General features: G+C 47.8%; 1 protein-coding gene across 5 annotated transcripts in view; it reads left to right on the top strand.

The window, feature by feature from the left end:
• Positions 4,430-24,785, top strand: part of KIF16B (kinesin family member 16B) — a 301,307-nt gene continuing 280,951 nt past the window's right edge. For 3 of the 5 annotated variants that reach the window (XM_018056936.1, XM_018056933.1, XM_018056934.1), the window contains exon 1: positions 4,430-4,681. In XM_018056936.1, coding sequence (XP_017912425.1) covers positions 4,635-4,681 — 47 coding nt within the window. In that variant the 5' untranslated portion in view covers positions 4,430-4,634. The remainder of the gene's footprint in view (positions 4,682-24,785) is intronic. The other 2 variants (XM_018056937.1, XM_018056935.1) reach the window with 1 other exon arrangement.

Genomic DNA, 24,785 nt, shown 5'->3' with positions numbered 1-24,785 from the left:
AGTGTATAAAAATGACTGTGATTTAGGGTGATAGCTTCTATTAAATTGAATCTCTGTGATTTCTTCATTCCCTTCTGCAGAAAACTGCCATTCAGAGCTACCTGCCTATAGCTTGCCAACAAAATTATTATGTATGACTTTCAAGATTATCTTTACTGTTACTGTGGTGCTCAGGCTTCACTTTCAGGTCCCCAAGTACATTTTCTCAAATGATGGTTGCTTTTAATGTTTAGTATTTTAGGAGATTCTAAATTCACTTTAAAATTTTGTGACTTAGAACATGAAAATCTTCCATGTTTGGATTTGATATCTATGATTTCTGTCTCTAATATGATTATGTATTTGTTTGAGAACCTGAAGAATACTTACTTTAGTCTTTTTGGCTCACTGCATACCTCCTAAATCCAACTTAAGTCCCATGATGGACACCCACATGAAGATATTAAGTGTGCTGTGTGACATAATGCTTGAAGTCAGTACTGCAAACAGAAAAACAGATGGGTTTCTGAGATGTCAGTTGTATTCTATGTTCCAATTGAAGTGTGCCCGTCTGCTGTTTGTCAAGGTTTTGAAAAAGTCACACTGGTGAGAGAGTAAATCAACTTTGTTCCTTAGAGACTAGAGGAAAAATATGTAACTGTACATATAGCAGATAAGAGTGTAGTTTTTTTTTTTTTTCTGATAACGGTGTTTCAAGATGATTCAAATATTTTGCAGTGGAGTAAACATTTCAATGCAATCTCACTTTGAAATGAAGACGCTAAGTCTCAGGGAGTTTACATGAGTCACAACTATTTGGCAGTACTGAGACTGTGACACATTAGAGGGACAAGTAATCCATACACACACACACGTGGCTTTAAGGGTGATGGGTCAATATTCCATTCTTCTTTGATAGTATTTGGGGTTTTCTTGTTTTACAATTTTATCTATTTATTTTTGGCTGTGCTGGGCCTTTGTTGCTTTGCCCAGGCTTTCTCTAGTTGTGGTGCCCAGGCTTGTCATTGCAGTGGCTTGTGGAGCACAGCTCTAGGGCGTGCAGGCTTCAGTAGTTGCTGCACGTGGGCTCAACAGTTGCAGTTCCCGTTCTCTAGAGCACAGGCCCAATAGTCGGGGTGCATGGGCTTAGTGGCTCTGTGACACATGGACTCTTCCCTCACCAGGGATTGAACCAGTGTCTCCTGTATTAGCAGGGGCTTCTTTTACCATTGAGCCACCAGGGAAGCCCCCATTCCGGTTTTAACATAGGCCTCAGAAACTTTTCTTCTCTCCATCACCATTCAATTTTTTTTTTTTTGGAAACTAGAATTGCCCTTCACTCATCCAAATGAAATGAATTTCCAAATTGTAGGTTCTTAAATGCTTTTGTGCTCTGGACCCTTTTGTCTGGTGAAATGTCATTTTCAGAATAACCTTTTTAAATGCATAAAATACACGGGATGGAAAGGAAAATCAATTTTAATAAAACACAGTGAGCAAGATATAAAAAAGATAAATTTGTGATAGACTAACATGTGGTTATATTAAATAAGATGTAGTGTCATTCTAATGAGGACAATAATTTCAATGTTAACAGTGACTTTTAACAATTTGAGAAAGCTGCAACAATTAAAATTGAACAGGAAAATCCATAATTTCTAGAGCTGTCAAAATCTCTGGTATTACTAAAGTGAATATATTTTATTTAGAGGCTATAACAGATATTTACACCCCGCCCTGCCCAGCCCCGCCAACCCTCCCACCCCCCAATCCAAGTTCAGGGACCTTCTGGTAGATTTGTAATTTTGGTGGCTCTCATGAGTACCTGCTCCTGGTGGGTGACGCCCTCCACACGAATGCTGGACTTGCTGCCTTTGACCAATTCGGGAAATCGGCAAACTGACCTACAAGAGTCACCGGTGTGCCATCCTGAAAGGCTCCCTCGCCCAACCAAGAAACCTCGGCTAACTTTTCGAGGCTAAGAAAGAGAAAGCAGCACAGGCTTCCCAGTAATCCCAATTGAGCCCAACCTCCAGCCCCGGGCCCCATAAATTAGGCCAGGTGAGACCAGCTGCACCCACAGTTTGCTGGAAAAGCAGCATCTCAGGTTTCACACCAGAGCTGTCCAATCAGAATCTGCCAGCTCACAAGTTTCCCCAGGTGACTTGTATAAGCGGCCTTGTTTGCAAAGTATTCCAGAAACGTGCTGTTTACTTTTGACAAGTAGAGCCGCCTCCTTATCTTGTCGTTCGTCTTCCCTTTCAGAGACTTCTTTCACTCTGAGTTAAGAAATGTTCTCCAGCCAAGTCTCTGTCCCATCCTGCCCAGCCTGAGTCGAAGACTTACAGCCTCACATCCAAAAGCTCCAGCCAGGAGTGCTGGGTGACGGCAAAGTGTCTGCGGGGCTGCTTCGGTCTGTTTCGTCAAATGGCAAAGTCGCGAAGGGATAGAAGGCTTAGAGGCAAGAGCAGGGTGTTGGAAATGAATGAATGAACAAAACCTTCCGAAGAGCCAACCAGTGAAGCCCTAGACACAGAAAACAGCTTTTAATCCTGAACTCCTGCAAGCTTGTGTAATTTGTTGTCTTTAAGAATTGGGCTGGCTTTGTCGGCTCTAGGCCACTCGCGTGTTCTGTGCACTGAAGCACCCGACCTTAAGAGTGGTCGTTAGCAGGCGCCGCGGCGGCTCACGCAAATGTTGGGCCGCGCCCCCCGGGAAGGCGGCCCGCGCGCAGTTTGTCCCCGCGCAGCTCCCATATAAGGCGGGCTCCGCCCCTGCCCGGGCATCCCCCGCGTCGCGCGAACTTCTTCGCGTTGTCTTTACCCCACCCACCGCTACCGCGCATGCCCGGCCCGCTCCGGGCTCTGGCGCGCCTAGTTTCCCCGCCTCTTGATGGTCGAATTCGCACCCCACTCTGCGCTCCCCAAGGGAAAAAGCCATGGGTCTCCGGGCTCTAGGAACTCGCAGGGTGCTGATTCCCGGCCAGCGTCAGGGCTCTAGGGGAACTGACGCGACGATTCCTTGTTTAAGTGGGTCACGTGTTTGCAGGCATCAACTCAAAGCGTGAACCAACAACCAGTTTTTCCTGATTTGTAGATAAAGCAAGAGCCTTACAGGCGCCCAGTAATGCAGACTGGGCCATTCAAAGCTAACGCTGGAGCCGAAGCTGAAACCCAGGAACCCAGCCTCTACTTCTTGCGGCCCCCATCATAGCTGGGCTTGTGGAGGAGCAGTGCCCCCCTCCCCAGCTCTCAGGGTGCTCTGAGGGTGTGAAACACCGGCAAGGAGGTGATGAGGGCAGAGCATCCTTTTGTGGCTCCATTAGGAACGTGGGGGCACACTGGCTGTTGAGTATGGGCACTGCCTTGTGTGGATTTTGCTGCCTGCCCCCACCCCCTTTCAGCTGTGAGACCGGAGGCAGGAAGGGTGGGGTCGTGGGGCTGGGCTGGGTGGGCTGAGTGGCCCAGAGTGGGGCAGCGGAGGAGGGCAGAATTGATGTCTTGGTTAATGTGGCCTGTGGCTCATAGGTGGGCCCCTGGGTGTGTGTGAACCAATGCACCAAAGAGGGCATGCTTGAGGGACGGACTGACTGAATGAATGAATGTGCATTCTTCGGGAGAGGGGAGCAGACGACGGGAGCAGGGATAGGACCTCGGACTTCACTTCTCCCAGATCCTAAGCCCCAGGAGGGAGTCGTTCCCACCCCTAATTCCTTGAAGATGGAACTATAACGTTCCATCTGAGCAGAGGGCAGCCACTCAGTCACTAAGTCATGTTGGACGCTTTGAGACCTCATGGACTGTAGCCCACCGGTTCCTCTGTCCTTGGAATTCTCCAGGCAAGAATACTGGAGCGAGTTGCCATTTCTTTCTCTAGAGAATCTTCCCCATCCAGGGATGGAACCCCCGTCTCCTGCACTGCAGGGAGCTTCTTTACCACTCAGTCACCTGAGAAGCCCAAACTGTAACATAAGTGCAAAAAAAGTCCAATTAAGATCTGATTTCAGACAATAGAGCCATTCTTGCCGTACCCTTTTAATTTTCATTTCTTCGTATCCCTGAGTTAAGGGGTCCAGAACAGCTCAGACAGCTTCAGAGTAGCAGAGAGGACCTGAGAAGTGGCCCACTACCAAGCTGTGATAATCTCTGTGCTCCGGTTTTAAATTGGATGAGTTAACTCCTTCCTGGTGTCCTAAAGCCGGGTCCTTGGTTAGGGCTGAAAAACTGTTTTTGGTAATTTGACCTCAGGATTGTGGTCAAATTCTTGAGCTGGCCCTAAATTGCTGCGAACTCCTCTACTTCTGCCTCCTCCCAGTTTTTTCAAGGGATGAGGTTGGGTTTCAGGCTTTCTTGAAATCGCCCCGTCCCCAGCGGCCCTGAGGCTCGAACTACCTGATTTCTTGACCTCGGAACCGGCTCCCGGGCACCCTGGCTCCGCCCCTGCGCGCCGCCCGGGCGCCGCCGAAGCGCGGAGCGCGGATCACGCGGGCCCGAGCCGCTCTGGGCATGCTCAGAGGCGGGGCCGGAGGGCAGCTGCTGCCGCGGAGTCCGGCCCGAGCGCAGGGGCGGGGGCCGGGGAAGGGGGCGGGAGCCGCGGGCAGTGGCTCGGGAGTCGCGGGCTGCGGCGGGCGCACGCGGGCCGGGCCGGGATGAGCGATGGCCTCGGTCAAGGTGGCCGTGAGGGTCCGGCCCATGAATCGCAGGTGAGTACAGGGGTTGGGGCGCAGGTGGCCCCCGCGCTCTTCCCCACCCGGAGGGAGCTGGTGTCCAGCTCCCTTCCAGAGCCGTCCTGGACTTGGGGTCCAGAGCCGGTCCCCGGCGCCCCGGGCCCGGTGGTGGCCTCTGGGGGCCGGGGGCAACTTGAAGCTTTGCTCTCGCTTTTACACTGCTCGGGAGGACACTCGGGGGGTAAAGAGTTTAAGGCGCCATGGAGAAGATTCCTGTCAACTCTTCCCGGTCCCGAGAATTTGAGGAAGTTTGCTCCCTCCCCGTTTAACAAGCATCAAGGGATCACTTTCCTGAAGGTGTAAATTCAGGAGCATGAGTACGGGGCACCAGAGCTGTGAGGCAGAGTCCCTTCAATTGTGCCAACTCAGAAGTTCTCTCACTATTATCGGTGTAACTTTTTAATTTCTTAATAAGAGATGATTATGATTGATTATGATTCACAAAACGTGAACCTTGACTTCTTCTGATCCGTAGTTTCGCTGTCCTTAACTTCAGGTTAAAGAGTGGATGGGAAAACTTTAAGTTTTGCTTCCTGGGAGGAAAAAAAATTCAAGGACCCTTAAGTACACGTGTTTGAAATATGCTGATGTTAATAGGGAGGTGGTTATAATTTAATCTTGAATGTTTCTACTAAGTGATGCTTTTCAGAATGATTTGACTCTGCATTCTCTGAAGAATAATCTGTTCTTCCTTTTCAGTGACTATAATCACTGGCTTTAGAATAGTTACTTTTTAAATTGGTTTAACTTTAAAGAATGAAGTGGATCTAAACGGGATATGTCCTTCCCGGTTGATAGGAGCAGTTCACACAAGGCCATTTGTTTTTAATTGGCTTCTCAAGCAAGTTGAACATACCATATGGCCTTTGCTACTTTTCTTGTGTTGACTTTGGAGGTCATTGTTTGTTAGTTCTGACAGCTGATTGAAGCATCAGAGGATTATAAAATCAAGAGATTGCTGGAACCTTCTTTGATTCACCTGAATCTGTTTTTCTGTTGGCAGATAGGAAGTCGTTATTCTGATTTGTAGCTTTTGGAAACCAGTGCTTTTGTGATTTTTAAGTTATTTCTAAAGCTTTTTAGGGAAGAAGTTTGACTTTTGGGTAAGTCAGATATATATATTTCTATGTGTATTCAGTCCTACAAAACAAATGGGCCCCATTTAGATGTTTTTAAAAGATTGTTCTTTATTTTGGATTTACGTGTACAACATATGAAGGTTCTTTTCCTTCTTTGAACTAAAGAAGCTTTGGAGCACATGCTACAAGATTGTATTGAATAACTAGAAAGCATTTATTAAGTGCCTGCCAATGCTGGAGACCTGTGTTTGATCCCTCGATCAGGAAGATACCCTGCAGAAGGAAATGGCAACCCACTCTGGTATTCTTGCCTGGGAAATCCCATGGACAGGGGAGCCTGGCAGGCTACAGTTCGGACACAACTGAGCGACTGAGCACAAGGAAGCAGAAATCTGGCTACAGGTGGGGATGGGAAGGCTGGAAAGATCCATGGAGACAGTTTGTTGGTAGAATTGACAGGAATTGGCAGTTCATTGGGTGGGAAGGTGGGGAGACGGGAAGAATAGTCACTAACTGAGGTTTGATGCTTAATAGCGTGGGAGAGGTTTGGGGAAGGTGTGTTCTCTTGGGTTGGTGGGTTTCAGGAGAGGCAGTAAATGTCAGATACAAGCACAGTGTCCCACTAGAATGAGTGCTCCCCCAAGTGTTGACGAGGTTCACTGTCTGAAGTGTCGGAAGGACATCCATTTCTTTGCTGGTGTTGAGAAGACTGGAAGAAAACATGAGTCTCAGGTGATCTGAGGATTGGCATTTGGAAATTTTTAGCACATGGATGACAGTTTAAGAATGTTACAGTGAGATGTTGATTTCTCAGGAGGAGAATTTTTTTTTTAAAACATTTTGTTTATTTATTTATTTGGCTGTGCTGGGTCTTAGTTTTGGCATGTAGGATCTCGTTTGCAGGACCTAGTATCCTGATACCCTGACCCAGAGATCGGACCAAGGCCCCCTGCCCTGGGAGCGTGGAATCCTAGCCACAGGACCACCAGGGAAATTCCTAGAGACCTTATTTTTCTGTATAGAGCACAGATATACAGTAGATTAAAGAAGAAGACTGTTTACCATCAGAAGAGGAATCAGGCTGGGCGCTGGGATATGCTTCTCTGTAGGTTTCCAGGGAGGTGATTGGCCTGCAGGCGTGGAGGAGAACCAGCACAGCGCATGGTCGTGAAGGGAAGGGAGAAGGGGCTCCCGGAAGAGGCAGTGGTTGCTGGTGTCTGGTATTGCCAAGGGAGAAGGCAATGGCACCCCACTCCAGTACTCTTGCCTGGGAAATCCCATGGACGGAGGAGCCTCATAGGCCTCATAGGGTCGCTAAGAGTCGGACACGGCTGAGCGACTTCACTTTCACTTTTCACTTTCATGCATTGGAGAAGGAAATGGCAACCCACTCCAGTGTTCTTGCCTGGAGAAGCCCAGGGACAGAGGAGCCTGGTGGGCTTCCGTCTATGGGGTCGCACAGAGTCGGACCCGACTGACGTGACTTAGCAGCAGCAGCAGCAGGTATTGCCAAGATGGTGCTCTGCTGATGCCAGTACGTCTTTGGTCTTGGAGATGAGTTTTGATAACCTTCCAAAGAGCAATTTCAAGGAGAGAAAGTGTTCCGGAAGTTGGCAGTGAAGTGGAAAGAGGTATACTAATGGCCAACCAGAAATGCTTGGCTTAACTCTTAAGGAAAGAGTTGCAGGTTATGATATTTGTAAGAAACCATTTTTCACCAATGAGATTGGTGAATATTAGCTGAACTTCGAGTGTTGGTGACGGGATCATAAAGGGTCAACACCTTTGAAACTTCCGTGTTGGGAAATTTGACAGTAGCTGCCAAGATATGAAATTTATGAACTCTTTGGTTGAGAAATTTCATTTCTAAGATTTTATTTTATAGATTGTATTCCTGTCTACCAAGATGTATGTATAGGGATACTTCTGCATCATTCTTTGTATAACAACAACAAAAAAATCATAAATGAGCTAAATGTACAGTAATGGGGGAATTTTAAAATTGTGGCCAAGTCATTTGGCAGAGTACAATACTTACAAAAGACTCTTAGGATCTTTGTCTTAAGAGTTCCAAGATAGAGAATTAAGTAAGAAAAGCAAGATACTCACAGATGCATACGCTGTTGTAGAGTTGTGTGAATGTTAAAGATGTTAAAAATGCACACACACAGCCGTCTCTGTATAGAGTGATTCACAAGAAGCCTGACAGCTAACTCCGGGGAGGAGGGCTGATGAAGAGTGTACTAGGCCGGGATAGAAGACGTTTCTTTCCTTTTACTGTTTGAGTTTTTACTTTGCTCTTGGTAGTTTTATAATTAATAATTCAGAACTTGTTTATGTAATTTTAAAGAGTCATCCAAGAAGTCATTGGCGCCACAGAAAGGACTTTTAGCTCGTTGTCCAGGAGGTTTGAAGGAACTTGTGAAAAGAATTTTCCCCCAGTTTGATTGAAATGTGATTCACATATTTGTGAGTGTCAGATATACAGCCTAATAACTTAACTTGTATACGTTGTGAAATAATTACCACAATAAGGTTAGTTAACATCCATCATCTCATATTGTTCCAAAAAAAAGAAAAAAATGTTTTTTTCCCTTGTGATGAAAACTCTTAGGATTTACTCTCAAAACAGCTTTCAAATACCTTCCAGAGGTATTAGCTGTGGTCATCACGTTGTACATTATATCCCCGGGACTTATTTATCTTATAACTGTAAGTGTGTGACTTTTGACGCCCATCATCCAGTCCCCCCCGTTCCCTATCCCTTGCCTCTGCTGCTGCTGCTGCTGCTAAGACGCGTCAGTCGTGTCCGACCCTGTGCGACCCCAGAGACGGCAGCCCACCAGGCTCCCCGGTCCCCGGGACTTTCCAGGCAATAACACTGGAGTGGGTTGCCATTTCCTTCTCCAATGCATGAAAGTGAAAAGTGAAAGTGAAGTCGCTCAGTCGTGTCCAACTCCCAGTGACCCCATGGACTGCAGCCTACCGGGCTCCTCTGTCCATGGGATAACCACAAATCGAATTCCTTTGACCTAGTTGTTTGTTGCTGTTTTTTTTTGATTCCACATGTAAGGGCCATCTCTACAGTAGTTCTGTTTCTCTGACTACTTTCACTTGGCATAATGCCCTCAAGATTCATCTATGTTGTTACGGATGGTAGGATTTCCTTCTTTTTCATGGCTGGGTAATATTCACATATTCATATTTATATGTGTGTGTCGGTCCTGTCTTCTTTATCCATTCATCTGTTGATGGACCCTTAAGTTGTTCCCTGTCTTGGCTTTTGCAAATAAGGGTACAGGCCCTGAAGGCAGGCAAACAGGAAGCAGCCAGTAGGAAGGAGAGGCCTGGGGTGATAAGGCGGTTGGGTTGCATCCTGTTGAAGGATGGGGCAAGGGGGTGAGATACTGACTCTAAGCCAGGAGCCTGTGTGGTCACCAGTCCTCTGCAGAGGCACCCAGTGCTTGATTAAGGACAAAATATGATGCGTTCCTTTTTAGTAATTGTCCAGGAGGAGGAAACTTCTTCCCCTCCCTCTTGCTGAGTTCTTGTGGCTGGTCTAATAATGAAATTGACAGAAGGTTAACAGGCGGAAAAGAAACAAACTTGTAAGGAATTGACAGGTCAAAGAACCTTAGGTTTTGTGTGCCCAATTAGTGGGGAATCTAAACAGGGTTTGAGCTTGGGGTGGTTGTTTCATTGCTAAGTGGCATCTGGCTCTTTGTGACCCCATGGATTGTAGCCCACCAGGGCCCTTTGTGGAGAATCGCAGGGACAGGGGAGCCTGGTGGGCTGCCATCTGTGGGGTCGCACAGAGTCGGACACGATTGAAGCGACTTGGCAGCAGCAGCAGCAGCAGCAGGGCCCTTTGTCCATGGGGTTTCCCAGGCAAGAATACTGAAGTGGATTGCCATTTCCTTCTCCGGGGGATCTTCTTGACCCAGCCATTGAACCCGCGCCTCCTATATTGACTGAGCCCCCAGGGAAGCCCCTTGGGGTAGCACATTGAAGAAGAACAAGGTCCGGAATCCCCGTCTTTGGCAGTAGTGGGGGGGGTCCTTCCACCTCCACAGGCAGGGGGTCTGCCTTTCATGTGATTGGTGTCCTGCTTTCAGAGAGACAGAGAGGAAGGCCAGAGTGTCCCTCATAGATTAACCGTTTCTTAAGTAACTTTAATTTGAAACAATCAATAAGCCATGGAGGTGAATTTTGGGGTGGCCCACCCTGAACCCCAGCACTACCTGTGGCTTTTGGTTATGTGGCAGAAGTAGTAGTTTGAAATTTGAAAAAGCCATTACATTCCATCACTAACAGCCCCTCCCTTTATTGAGAGTTTTCTCTGGACCGGTGGTGCAGAACCTCATTTAATCTTTCTCATAATATTAGCAGGTAGAGGTTGTGAGTATCATGCCGTTTTCCAGACTGAGGAAGATAGTTAGCTTGTCCAAAAGTCAGTTTCCTAGACAGTCACAGCTATGCTTTATAACATGAATGAAATGTCAGCAGATACTTCATTCATAATTTTTATGGGCAAAAGCTTACTATTTATGTACTGTCTCTGCCTTTTTCTTGGTGATTTCTTCCCCGGTCTCGTTTTTTCCTGGAAACACTAGGTGATTCTTCTGGGTCATCCATCCTGTCTAGTTGATCTATTGGGGTTACATTTTCGGGGTCTGAGGGCACACGGCCTGGGTTCCAGTCTTAGCTGTCATTTACCAGCTGGATACCTTTGAACAAGAGACTTAATTGTCCTAAGCCCCAATTTTTACATCTGCAAAATGGTGATGATAATTATATATACCTTATAAACTCTTTTGTGAGACAAGGTCTTTTCCACATACTTTTTACTATGACTCACAATAAGAAACACATTTAAAATGGAAGCCCTGTAGATATGTAAAAGATTTATGAAGTGTTACATGCAGTTCACTCATAGTTTCAATTTTATCCTATTCTATTCTGTCTCATTTTAAAATTTTCTCTTAAAATTAAAAAAAAATTAATTTCTTGGCCACATCTTGGGACATGTGGGATCCTAGGTCCCTGACCAGGGATCGCACCCACAGCCCCAGCAATGGAAGCCTGGAGTCTCAACTACTGGACCACTAGGGAAATCCCCCCAAATGTCTATTTTTAGGTCTAGTAAATCCACTTTAAGATCTACTGATGAGTTGCAGTTGGCAGTGTGAAGAACACTCATGAGGTTCAGAAGAGATACATGCATGGGGCAAAGCTCCTCACGTGGTGCCTGGCATATAGCATGGGCTCTGTGAAGACTGCTGCTGCTGCTAAGTCGCTTCAGTCATGTCTGACTCTGTGCGACCCCATAGACGGCAGCCCACCAGGCTCCCCCGTCCCTGGGATTCTCCAGGCAAGAACACTGGAGTGGGTTGCCATTTCCTTCTCCAGTGCATGATAGTGAAAAGTGAAAGTGAAGTCACTCAGTCGGGTCTGACTCTTTGAGACCCCATGGACTGCAGCCCACCAGGCTCCTCCGCCCATGGGATTTTCCAGGCAAGAGCACTGGAGTGGGGTGCCATGGCTGCTGTTATTACTCTTACTTTTAGAATTTCACAATTGTACCTTTATGCAATAACTTGTGTTTTAAAAATGTTCTCCCCCCAATTTTTTTTGTTGGGTGCTGGCCGCAGACCAGATGTTAGCTTTGTAATGTGTTTTCTCGTCTGACAAGGCAGGTCCATCCCACACCTTCTCTCCATGACAGTTCTCAGCCTCTCTTCCCGATTAGCCTCTAGAATTTGCTGTCATGTCTGTCCAGTTAAAAGGGAAAGAAAAAAATGCCCGTGGTTGTCTGACTGGGGTTGATGTCGTTAGGCTCTGCTGAAGTCTTCCCGTTGGAGGGCAGGCGTGGCAGGGAAGATGGGTCTGCGGAGGCCTCTGCCATCTGTTTCGGCACCAGGCTCCGGTGGCCGTGTCCGCTGAGCCGCTGCCTCGCCTTGCACCAGGCATGTGCTCACTTCTTCACCTTGGGGACTTCCTTTTCCCCTCCCACCAACTCACTGACAGAGGCTTTTCACCCCCTTTTGACAGAGGGGAAATGGAATGGCCCCCCCAGATAATCAAGCGGGCTGAGCTGGCTCTGCCTCCCTCCGGAGCCCTCTCCCCGGGGACTTGTCCTGGGCTCGCTGATGACAGAGCTGTTGGCCTCGGGGGATGGCTGGGCTGCTGGCGGAGAAGTCAGGGCCATAGCCACGCACGCTGGCAGCAACAGAATCCCCCTGTGGTTGTCAGGGGACCTCGGGGTTCTGGAGGCTGGAGGCAGAGGTCTCGTAGCTCCCTAGGGTCCCTTCGATGAGCAGGTGGAGACTCAACTGAGCCCTGAAGACGGGGTGTCAGCGACCACCATTTAGAGGGGGTCTGTGAAGTGCTTGACTGTTGCCGTTTGAAAGGCAGCACAGTCCCTCCATCCTGCAGATGAGGAGCAAGGCTCAGAGAGCCTGCCTGAGGTCACACAGCTCGGTCATGGTGGAGAATGGGTTTCCCCCCATAGTACAGAAGGCTCAGATGAGGACAGGCGGGGATGCCTGGCAGATGTCACCAAATACAGTTACCGGGGATCTTAGACAAACTGGAGATTTTGGTGAGGATTGGTTGAGAGGTTGGTAGGCAGGGTGTTCTGAGGACATGTCTTTGTTCAGCTTGGGAGTTGGGGCTGTTATAGTCCTGTCTTGTGCTGGCTAGCCTCGTAGCCCTTGGCTGCATGCAGCTACTTGTATCAACATTAAATAGGATGTAAAATGCAGTTTCTTGGCTGTACAAGTCACATTTCAAGTGCTCAGTATCTACATGTGGAACAAACAGGGCACGTCCGTCCTCGTGGAAGGTTCCGTGGGACAGGAAGGCTGGGCTGGGCTGGGCTTGAACCCCAGTTCTCCTGCTTCCTCGCTCTGAGTCTCGGCGCTCTACTCAGGTGTTCTGTGCCTCCGCTTCTTCACCTGTAAGGTGGAGATTGTCGCAGGAGCCCCCTCCTGGGGCTGAGATGGCTTTTGAATGAAGTAACCGTTGCTAACAGTATCAGGCCTCAGAGTAAGGGCTCTGTAAATATTGGCTGCTCTTTTTAGGCGCTGAGAGCTGCTGATGGCTTTTCAGAAGTTTCGTCCAATGGCAGTGTAGAGAAACACTACTACGACCAGCTCCAGCCACAGTGAGCATTGGTTGACTATTTCCCAGGGGTGATGCTCAGTGCCTTTAAGGCACTATTTTCCCACTGACTTCGGTGCCACATTCTGGACTGCAAGGCCCCGAGGCCTCAGCTCTCTGTGCAGCAGGCCGACTTTCAGGGAACTGGAGTGCGACTGAGAGGGCTGGGACCCTGGATGAGGCTGGAGTTCTGAGTAATAGGAAAGGGCATGAGATCGAAACTTAGGAACAGGACCCTGAAAAAACTTTCACAGTATTGTTTTGGTTGTGAAAATACTGTGTGCTTATGAAAAACGTGTGCGAAAAGTGTACCCAAGAAATCAGATCGAAAATTGATCGTAATTTCATGATCCAGAGATTATCCAAATTTGGTTCAGGTGCATTTGAATCCGGTCTTTTTTATTTTTCCCCTGATTGTGTAGCAACATAATGTATAGCTGTTTTATATCCTGTGTTTTGCATTTGCAAGAAACATCTTGAAGACCAGTCATTAGGGCGTAGAGGGGGGAAGAGCCAGATGACTGAGTGGCTTGGGGCTCTGTTAAGTGGAGGCATGACTTTTCCCAAGGTTAGGATGTGGGCTGAGCAGTTCGGAGTAAAGAGTCACCGTGGTGAACTGAGTTGGCTTAGGATGCTAGTGGGGGATCCAGGCAGTAGGCACTTGGGTGGGTAGCTCTGGGGCCCCCGGGGGACTCCCTGGGGAGCGCTGTGCTGGCGCTGACCCTGACAGCAGCGTCAGGGTCTGGGAGTCTGGGGCAGATGGAGGCTTTTTCCTTTCTTTTAGGAAAGACTTGACTTCCTCTGCTTTCAGGGGAGTGGACTTGTCAAGTAACGTGAAGCAAATGACTGGCGATGTTTTTTCATACACAAAATTTAAGACTATCTTAATATGTTTGATGCACTTGCACATGTGAGTTCCAGAAGTTTGAAATAATGTTAAGTGACTTGAGTATTTAGTAAGTGAAATTTGATATTAAACTTGGCTTTATTTTATTCATGGCATCTGTGTGTGTGTGTGTGTGTGTGTGTGTGTGTGTGTTTGTGTCAGAGGTTATTTTGAAATGTCCAGTGGCGCAATGTAGAGAGAGCACTTTGGTCTAAAGCTGATTTAGCCTACACAGTCTTGTTTTATGATTAATTTTCTAAATTATTTCAATAGCTTTTTCTGTTTTTGTGGATCCTGGAATTGGGATGCAATCTTGCTAAGGCCTGTTTTGTGGGAGGAAATATGCTATACTTCTGGCCTGGGGCCGATGTAACAACGCCCCAGCACCTCCACCCCCTCCCCAGGGCAGGGCCTCCCTCTGTTCTCGATGGCCTGGATTGCCTTCTGTCTCGCTGCAGTGACAGACACCAGTCCTCCGAAACCCCTCACAGAAAGGTAGTCCTTTTCCCCTTGGGTTCAGCCCAGTGACTCTCATCAGGCACAGGGGAGGGACCGCCAGAGGGGCCTGGGTGCGTCCCTTCTCTTCCTCCGACTCTGCGTTGAGCTTGTGTTTCCTGCTCTGTTCTTTTACAAGTATATTCATTCATTGTTGCTGCCCAGGGGAAGGGAAGGAGCTGTTCTGTGACCAGCAGTCCACTCACAGACACGTGGGGCAAATGTCAACACAGAATTTAAAGTCAGTTGAGAAAGTGCTTTCACTTTAATAGTGTTGATAAGTGATTTTTGTCACCAGTTACTGTCTCGAGGCATTCACTCACTAGGAACTCTGCTAAATCCTTTGCCATCATTATCTAATTTAATTCTTGACAACAGTCCACAGCAGTGAATATTTTTTAGCTCCACTTTCTAGATGAAGAAACTGGGGATTAGAGAAAGGTCAGGTCCTGGCTCAAATACCACTTCTTCCGAGGAGTCTTTACCATTCTGCATCGGTCATCTGGCTTCGTGGCATTTACCGTGATTGAGCTTTGTGTGTGTGCACATGAAAGGATTTTTGTTTGGTTTGTTTATTGTCTCTCTCCTTCTTGCACGTAAACTCCAGGAAAGCCGGTAACGTTGTCCGGTTTGTTCGTGGCTGTTTTCCCAGGGCCCAGAACGGTGCCTGGCAGGGATGGGCACCCAGAACGTACTTGCTTCATTATTGACTGTCACCTCCTCCCCAGTCTCTCAGTTCGTGGATGCATATAAGGAATCAGCATCCTTGGGATGCCTCGCATTGCTCCCTGTGAGTGCAGGGGAATCTTGACGATCTTCCTGTCAGATGTTAGGGGATGGGGAGGTAGGAGCAGGCCAAGGAAGGGCCTCGGTAAGGACGGCTTTGGGCTTTCCCTGTGTATGAAGTTCAAAAGGTGAAACTGAAAGTGTTAGCCACTCAGTCGAGCTTGACTCATTGTGACCCCATGGACTGTTGCCTGCTAGGCTCCTCCGTCCATGGGATTCTCCAGGCAAGAATCCTGGAGTGGGTAGTCCTTCCCTTCTCCAGGGGATCTTCCCAACCCAGGGATTGAACTCTGCCCTCCCACATTGCAGACAGATCCTTTACCCATCTGACGCCCCAGGGAAGCCCGTGTATTAAGTTAATTATACACAATTCATATAAAATTTGTGTTATGTTTATCTCTTAAGGTTAGAGGATTGGTGGTAAAACACTGTTTTTCAGTGATATGTGGTTTATGGGACAGAACACTCTTGTTCCTTTGGAAAAAGTTTTTTTTTTAACTTGAAATAGTTATACAGTAAAGTTCCCATATATGCTTCCCCCAGCTTCCTTTGAATCAGCATTGTAAGTAACCACGGTGCAGTTGTTAGGACCCTGGTATTAACAAGGGCAACCCTGGTAACTGGACATGGCTTTCCCACTAACATCCTCCTTCTGTTTCGGGATCCAGTGCAGGATCCCACATGCTGTTTAGTTGCCTTGTCTCCTTAAACTCCTCTGGTCCGTGGCAGTTCCTGAGACTCCAGAGAGCGCCAGTGAGTTATCTAGTAGCTGCTGCTGTTCACTTGCTCAGTCGTGTCCGACTTTTTGTGACCCCATGGACTGTAGCATGCCAGGCTCCCCTGTTCTTCACTGTCTTGGAGCTTGCCCAAACTCATGCGCATTGAGTCAGTGATGCCATCCAACCATCTCATCCTCTGTCACCCGCTTCTGCTCCTGTCCTCAGTCTTTCCCAGAATCAGGGTCTTTTCCAGTGAGTCAGTTCTTCTCATCAGGTGGCTAAAGCATTGGAGTTTCAGCATCAGTCCTTCCAATGACTATTCAGGGTTGATTTCCTTTAGAATTGACTGGTTTGATCTCCTAGGAGATCAGCCTTCTTTATGGTCCAACCCTCTATATCCATACATGACTACTGGAAAAACCAAAGCATTGACTAAACAGACCTTTGTCGGCAAAGTGGTGTCTTTGCTTTTTAATACGCTGTTCAGGTTTGTCACAACTTTTCTTCCAAGAAGCAAGCGCCTTTTAATTTCATGGCTGCCGGCACTGTCCTCAGTGATTTTGGAGCCCAAGAAAATGAAGTCTGTCACTGCTTCCACTTTTCCCCCATCTCTATGCCAGGAAGTGATGGGACTGGATGCCATGATCTTCATTTTCTGAATGTTGAGTTTTAAGCCAGCTTTTTCACCTTCATCAAGAGGCTTTCTCGTTCTTTTTCGATTTCTGCCATTAGGATGGTGTCATCTGCATATCTGAAATTATTGACTTTTCTCCTGGCAGTCTTGATTCCGGTTTGTGCTTCATCTAGCCTGGCATTTCTCATGATGTACTCTGCATGTGAGTTAAATAAGCGGGGTGACAACATACAGCCTTGATGTGCTCCTTTCTCAGTTTTGAACCAGTGCATTGTTCCATGTCCGGTTCTGACTGTTGCTTCTTGACCTGCATACAGGTTTCTCAGGAGGCAAGTATGGTGGTCTGGTATTCCCATTTCTTTAAGAATTTCCTATAGTTTGTTGTGATCCACAGTCAAAGGCTTCAGTGTAATCAAGCAGAAGTAGATGTTTTCTGGAATTCCCTTGTTTTTTTCTATGATCCAGCCGATGTTCGATCTCTGGTTCTTCTGTCTTTTCTAAATCCAACTTGTATATATGGAAGTTCTCAGTTCATGGAGTGGTGAAGCCCAGCTTGAAGGATTTTGAGCATTATCTTGCTAGTATGTGAAATGAGTGCAATTGTGAGGTAGTTTGATCATTGTTTGGCATTGCCCTTCTTTGGGATTGGAATGTCAACTAACCTTTTCTAGTCCTGTGGCCATTGCCGAGTTTTCCAAATTTGCTGGCATATTGAGTGCAGCACTTAAACAGCATCATCTTTTAGGATTTGAAATAGTTCAGCTGGAATTCTCTCACCTCCACTAGCTTTGTTCTTAATGTCCCTCAGTGTGAGTTTCTCTGACGTTTTGTCATGACTAAAGTGAAGTTACTCGGCTCTGGCGCATGGAGAATTTGTAGAATGCCACTTAAGTGCCCTTCGTCTCCTATCATGGGGGTTCATAATGTCTTTTTACTGGTGATGTTGACCTTGGTCCCTTGGTCAAGGTGGTGTCGGCTGTATCGTTATATTTTTTCCTTTTTGTGATTAATGCATATCTGAAGGAAATACTTTGCAGGAAAAGTTTTTGCCTTCAGTTTCAACAGTATTTTGCCTGTGGGAATATTTCAGATTTTCTGATAAAAGTTCTTGTTCATTTAAAACATTTTTCTCCCTCTGAGTTAGTGAGAAAGGATTAGTCATATTTAGAATGGAGGACGTCTGTGCCTTGGAAGGCTGATGACGATTGTGCGGGACTATGCACCTAAAACGTCTGCAGTAAATCATTTATCAGCTCAGTGCGTGCTCGTGTTTTCTACTCTCTGCCGTTTTTTTTTTTTTTAAAGATGGTTATTATCCACTAAACTGATTTTTAATCGGCAGTTTGAAAATCCTAGTGTAGTGAATCCATTATTCAGAGCAGAACTTCGTAAAATCTGATTTTTCTATGTGAGAGGACTTCGAAATTAGGATGTTATTAGAACGTGTGTCCTCTTCCCTCTGGGAAGCTGGGGTGGGGGTTGGGCTTTTGACCCCCAAGAGGATAAATAAAGCTTAGAATGAGGATTTTCAGCCAAAGGATCTAGGAATCTGAGCCGACCGTGGGATGTCCACTGCCGGGAGCTTTCTTTCTCAAGTCCTTGTGGCCTTGTGGCCTTGGGGTCTCTGGCCTGGCTGCACCTCCAGATCCTTATTTTCAGGGTTTATTATACAGAGTCTAAGTCGTCACAGTGACTCAGCTTGGGGCACAGGTAAATCACTTTGTGAGTTCCCTCTGAGTGGGACTTAAACTTTCCCAGGGAGCTTTCAAGAAGAACCATTCAGGCTGATGGAGACTAGCTCAGAAGTGAAGCACGTTGCAGAGATAAAGCTTTTAAAATATTAGGTTTTGGTCTGTTCGCTCTCTTTTTGTAAAGTTAGTGTTTTTATAGGAGTTATCTCTGCTCGGTCAGATAGAAGGGCAACTATGAGAAAATGTCTGTAGTCCTGGGCTGGCGCTCATGTGTGGGGATCCAGTTGAGATGTTTTTCTTCTGGTTTGAAAAATATTAAAAAAATTTTCATTTTGAAATATGTACAAAAGTTACAAAAATGGGGGCAGCATTCCCATGTATCTTTCACCTTGTACACCTGTAGTATAATTAAAAACTAGGCAAGGAACTTGACGCAGTATTATTCAGTGGTCTGATTCATCCAGATTTCCCAAGTTGCCCCCATAGTATCTTTTTCTCTGGTCTAAGATCACACAAGACATTTAGTTGTCTTGTAAAATATCTACTTTTTTAGCTTTTCTTGTTCTTAGGGCCAACTTTGACTATATTGATACACTATATTAAGGGTGAGAACAGGTACCCTCCTCCCAGGCCCCCAGTACCTCTGCCCACTCAAAGGACTGAGGAATTTTGCCTCCTGGCATCCTTGATTATTTGAGCTGCTGACCCCTTGATTGGATTGGTTGTTCCACGTGTCAATGAAAAGGACAGTTGGGGACCTTTAATCCTCAATGGGGCTTTTCCCCAAGAGAACCTTATTTCTAGTGGTAACTTAACCTGTGCTTCCTCCTAACAGCTTTCAGATTTTCTGTTCTTTTTGATGACTAATAAATGAATTAAAGGACCAGTGGAAGGAATTTATTCTTTCTTTCCTGGAACCAAAGTGCTCTGGAATGGATTTGATTATCTCTAATTTGATCTTGGCTGGAATTCCTCTCTCTTTTGATTATAAAGAGTCAGAGGATTTTGTGGTGGTTTCTGCTTTTACCAGCTTTCTCCCTCTTCATTTTATTCTACTCTTGACTTTTGAGAGACAGCTATTGATAATCAGTCTTGGATAAATCTGATTTATTTTCTCTGCCGTCTTTTTCAGGCTTTGGCCCATGTTTGTAGTTATTGATTTTCCATTTCTTATTCATTCCTGCCTTCACTCAGCAGACATTAAGTGCTCTCACATAAGAGAAAATGCTTTTTTCGTGTGGGATCTTTTCCTTGGAGGGACATCTCAGTACCGTGGCTGGATTAAATTAGCAGGACAGAAGTTTCACGGCCTCATAATTCCAGACTTTCACATGGTGTTCAGTGAAGGTGCAAGAGAGGCATGGGTGTTGAAAGGTAGGTAAGTCAGATGGTCCCAGAGCTGCATCGTGCTGTTGCCAGTAACTACCTGCATGGTTTTCTAAAGGATAACTTTAGTCTTCTGGTCTCTTCTTCCTTCATCTGTACAACAAGGACAGTGATACCTACCTGTATGGTTATTTTCACAGTGTAAGGAATTCATGGCAGTAAAGTGCTTGCACAGAGTGGGCAAGTCAGTGGTAACTTATAATTTCATGTTGTGCCTTTGGGGATTTCACATGAATATTGTGATGATGGAGCAGAATCTTATATAACTCAGTAATGAGTGGACTTTGTCCGCCTGTCGCCTAGTGTTAGGGTCACTGTGTAGATAATAAAATGCAGTATATGTTCTGATAAAGGAGAATCAGTGTGAGCTCAAGTCTACAGGTAGACGTTATAACAGAAATGGAGCTCTGTGGTCTGTATAGGCTTCGTGTGGTGAAGAGCAGGTGTTTTTCTGGTGACCTTGGCATCTGTCCAGCCATTGAGCTTTTATTGGGCTTTTTCTTTCATCAGAGATGAACAGGCTCACGATCCCTGCCCTCCAGTAGCTTATGATCTAGTGGGAGCTGTAGACACAAAGAGGATGTCCCCAGTTCTGTGGGTGATGGTGGGTACTTAGGGCATGGGGGTGAGGGGCTGCAGAGGTGTTGAGTGGAGCACCTTTTCGGGGCTGGGAAGGACAGCCGGAAGACTCCATCACTGAGGACTCCGTACACGAGTTGGCTGCACAGACAAGGTGGGCAATGGCATTTTAAGCAGAAAGGGTCCATCGGCCCTAAGCTGGGGAGTGTGGCTGGGGAGCTGCAGTGTTGTGACGTGTCCAGAACTTCAGATGGCTGCTGAGCGCGGGGACAGGGCCGGGAGGTCCAGATTCCGGGGGTCCTGCCGTCTGGACTTCATTGTCCTTTCTTCCTTTTCGTTGTCCTGAAATGGTATATCTTAAAGCTGATTCTGTACGTAATGGGAACTGTTTTACAAATGGATGTAACACTTTTCTAACGCATGTTAGAAAGCCAAGGAGTGAGACTGACAGGCAGCCCTGAGGGGGCATCAGATGTGACTGAACACAGAGGGGTGGGAACTAGTGCCTTGGAATTGGAGCAGCCTTACTCTCCCAGCCACCCCCCACCACCACCCTATCCACCTGCCCACCTGTCCACCTGCCCACTCACCCGTCCACCCACTTGTCCACCCCACCCATCCATCCACCCACCCATTCACCCGTCCATCACTCCACTTACACATTCACCCACCCACCCACCCCCCATCCATCACTCCACTTACACATTCACCCACCCACCCACCCCCCATCCATCACTCCACTTACACATTCACCCACCCACCCACCCCCCCATCCATCACTCCACCCACCCACCCACCCGCCCACCCACCTACCCACCCACCTACCCACCCACCCATCCACCTACCCATCCATTCACTCACCCATCCATTCACTCATCCATCCACCCATCACCCCACCCACCCATCACCCCACCCCACCCCCCATCACTCCACCCACCCCCCATCACCCCCCCACCCACCCACCCATCACCTCACCCACCCACCCATCACCTCACCCACCCACCACTCCACCCACCCATTCACTCACTCCACCCACCCCCCCATCCATCACTCCACCCACCCCCCCACCCATCCACCCACCCATCCATTCACTCATCCATCCACCCATCACTCCACCCACCCTTTAACCCACCCCCTCCACCCCTCCCACCCCCCCACCCCTCCCACCCCCCCCCGCCACCCCCCCATCACCCCACCCACACCCCCCATCACCCCACCCCCCATTACCCCACCCCCATCATCCCCCCACCTCTCCACCCCCCATCCACCTCCCCATCACCCCACCCCATTCACCCCACCCTCACATCACCCCACCCCCCATCACCCCACCCCCCATCACCCCACCCACCCATCACCTCACCCACCCACCACTCCACCCACCCATCCATCTGTCCTCATTACCATTCACTCCCATCTACCCACTCATTCATCTTCTCTCTCACCCACCCACCTGCCTGCCTTGCCAACTGTCTGGGGAATCTGGTTCTTTCCCTTTTTAAGAAAGAGTCAACTTAAAAGAAAGCAAAAAACCCTGACCCTTGGGCACCTCTTTTCTCCATCTTTTGTCTGTACCAGACTACAAACCAGATATCACTATATTTCTAGAAAGAGGTTTCATTTCCCCATCATTGATTGATTGATAGATTGATCAAACTCTGCCAGGTGTATGCCAAGTCTTGTATTAGACCAGCAGTTCTCAAAAAGTTTTGGAGATGGTTTAAAAATTACTGTTGAACCCAAAGAGCTTTTGTTTTGTGGGTTATATCAGTATCTTTACCACATTGGAGGTAAAAGACATAATACTTTTATTTTTCTATATTTAAAAAAGTGTTTATTGTTTTTAAAATTTTTTGACTGTGGTGAGTGGCATGTGGGATCTTAGTTCCGTGCCTAGGGATCGAACCCGAGTCCCCTGCACTGGAAGTGTGGAGTCTGAACCCCTGGCCTACCAGGGAAACCCCAGAGCAGACACTTTTAGAAGAGTATCCGAGCATGTTGTCATCGCACGTCTTGTAGCCTCTGGAAAACTTCACTGAGCAGCCATGAGTGAGAGTGAAAAGGCACGTGGTGTCCCGGTGTCTTTATGAAAAGGGTTTGGACCTCTCACAGTTCGCCGCCCCCCACCCCAGACTCTGAGAAGCCGCTGGGCTGCATGTTGGGAGTCTGGTGAGGCTCCAGCCCCGCGCAGGCCCTGCGGCTGTGGGACAGGGTCCCTGGTGCTGGGAGCCTGTGATGGGGGTCAGGGCCTCGCTGAGACTTGGGGTGCTGGGGAAGGCCCTTGGAGGGAGAGGCGGCTCAGGCAGGCCTGCAGCAGGCACCTGCGAGTGTGGCGGGTGGAGGGAGCAGCACCTGGAGGCCCAGAGGCTGCTCGAGAGCAGCTGAGAGCAGTTCCTCAGGGCTCTGTTAATGCCGCATTCGCTAGGAAGAGAGCGGCAGTTTGCTTTCTCTGTGTGGCTTCAGTGTGGTGTGATTTTATCCACCTGCTTAATCTCAGAGGCAGACAGCTGCTCTCAAGTCTCTTTTCCATGTGACTCAGGGAAGCCTGGGGCCAGGTCTCAGCACTCCTGTTGGAGAGCCTCCTATTTCAGATGCTGAGCAGGATTTGCCAAGCTTTAAAAAGGCCAACAGCAGAGCCACGAAACGTGAGGGGCTGAGAAGCAGCGTGGATGGTGCAGCAGAGTGGAGGCCACATGGAAAAGCTTGATTAATCATCAGAGAACCAGAGGGCGACACTTGCGAGCTGAGGACTCAAGTGCAGCAGAAGTCACTTGCTCACCCAATGTCACCGTATTATCAGTGAGAGCCCTTGCAGGAGGGCTGTCTCCCCACCTGCTCACCTCCACCTTTGAGATGACGTCCAGACTAGAGGTGTACGCCCGGGCCAGGTGCAACCTGAGACCTCCTTCCCCCTGTGTGGCCGTAGGAGGGGCCTGCTTTATTGTGCCAGGACTCTGTGCTTGGCAGAGCCCAGAAAAGAGGCCCGTCCTGTTTTGCTCTGTGTCTATTTTACTGCAGAAAGCACGGGGGTATCAGAGGACTTTCTGACCTCAGGCCCTTCAGGCTTGATGACGAGGTGAGTGCTCGGATTTCTGTGTGTAAATTGTGGCAGGGTATTTGGTTTCAAGGAATCTGGGGTGACTTCTTGGATTAGGAGCCTGTGAATGCTGCACCAGCATTACAGCTCAGGGAAGGGCAGTTTCTTCCTCTTGAGGTGTCTCGAGGACACTCGGGGGTGAAGATACTATCCAGGAGTCCGAAAGAATGACTAGGGAGGGTACAGCCCACTCTGACAAGACAAAAGGAAATGAGAGAAAGCCACTTCCTGGTGGTTTCTTAATAAACCCTTAATTCCTGAACAAATCAAACCTTATTTGCCTCTGGCTGAGTGAAATCATGTTTATCGTTCAAAGTCAGCTTGATGAGTTTCGGGGCCTCTGCCAGCTTTTCCAGGACTCTGTCGCCCTGTCCTGGCACCGTGGGTGGGAGGAGGTCATGAAATCCCGCAGAAGGTACAGGAAGTTTGGAAAGGCATGGTCAGATCCGTTAACTCTGCTGGCAGTTGGTCATCTCAAGGGTTTTACTGTTAGAGGCACAGCCCCTTCTGTGACGTCTGTGGGTTTCCGGGTGTGGGGGCTCAGTCCCCAGGCCTGGGGAGCCAGGTGAGGGGCCGGCTGGCAGGACCCTGTGAGGAGACGGTCCTGCTGTCGATGCGGATGCAGGAGGGCCCTCTGCTTCCAGAGAAGTCTGAAACCCAGATTTGTATGTTTGTATGTAAAACCTGATTTTTAACATGTGATGACACGCCAGCTGCCGACACCTGCATTTCCTGCCTGACGACTGTCTTGGGCACCAAAGTGAAACAGGCTGGAAACACTGGGTAATTAACACCCTGGAACCAGCCCTCAACCAGTGATCCACGAGTATAAATTCCCCCACTCCCTCACCCTCCGATGGGGTAACTTTGAAGTCTGTGTGTCACACCACTTCCAGAGTCCCCAGGTGAAACTAAGCTCCATCGTCCGCAGTGTAACTGGCTTGATAATACACCTCTAATACACCTCTGTCCTTTCCCCGTCTCGTTTCCCTTGCCTCCTACTGGTGTTTGCCAGGATTGCCTCCCACATCAACGCCATGGATTAAAAAAAAAACACACACACCCCAAATTAAAGGTATTTTATCTATTTATTTTTATAATTTTTTATAATTTTAGTGAAGTATAGTTGATTTACCGTGTTGTGTTAATTTCAGGTGCACAGCACAGCAATTCAGTTACTCTCTTTTTCAAGTTCTCTTCCATTATAGGCTATTACAAGATGCTGAATATAGTTCCCTGCACTACGCAGTAGGTCCTTGCTTATCTGTTTTATGTGTAGTAGTGTGTCTGTTAATCCCAAACTCCTAATTTATACCTCCCCGCGTAGGTGTTTTAGAACACAGCATAGGTCAGTCCTTAGCCGGGTGCCACTGTAAAACCCTTGGTGTAGAATGGAGGTTTAAAATTCTTCCTCCTTTCTTTATTTTATTTAGAACTCATATACTTTGCACCTTTCTCTTCCTACTCGCCTGCGTGTCAGCGTTGTCCACGTTTGCCAGTCCCACGGTCGAGCCACAAGCATCCCTGAATCTCACCGAGCGCTTAGAGATGCCGGTGCTTCCTGGTGGCC

The sequence above is a fragment of the Capra hircus genome, chromosome 13 (assembly GCF_001704415.2).
Source record: "Capra hircus breed San Clemente chromosome 13, ASM170441v1, whole genome shotgun sequence".
Lineage (NCBI taxonomy): Eukaryota > Metazoa > Chordata > Mammalia > Artiodactyla > Bovidae > Capra > Capra hircus.
Note: the sequence above shows the minus strand (reverse complement) of the source record. Positions and strands in the feature narration are given on the sequence as shown.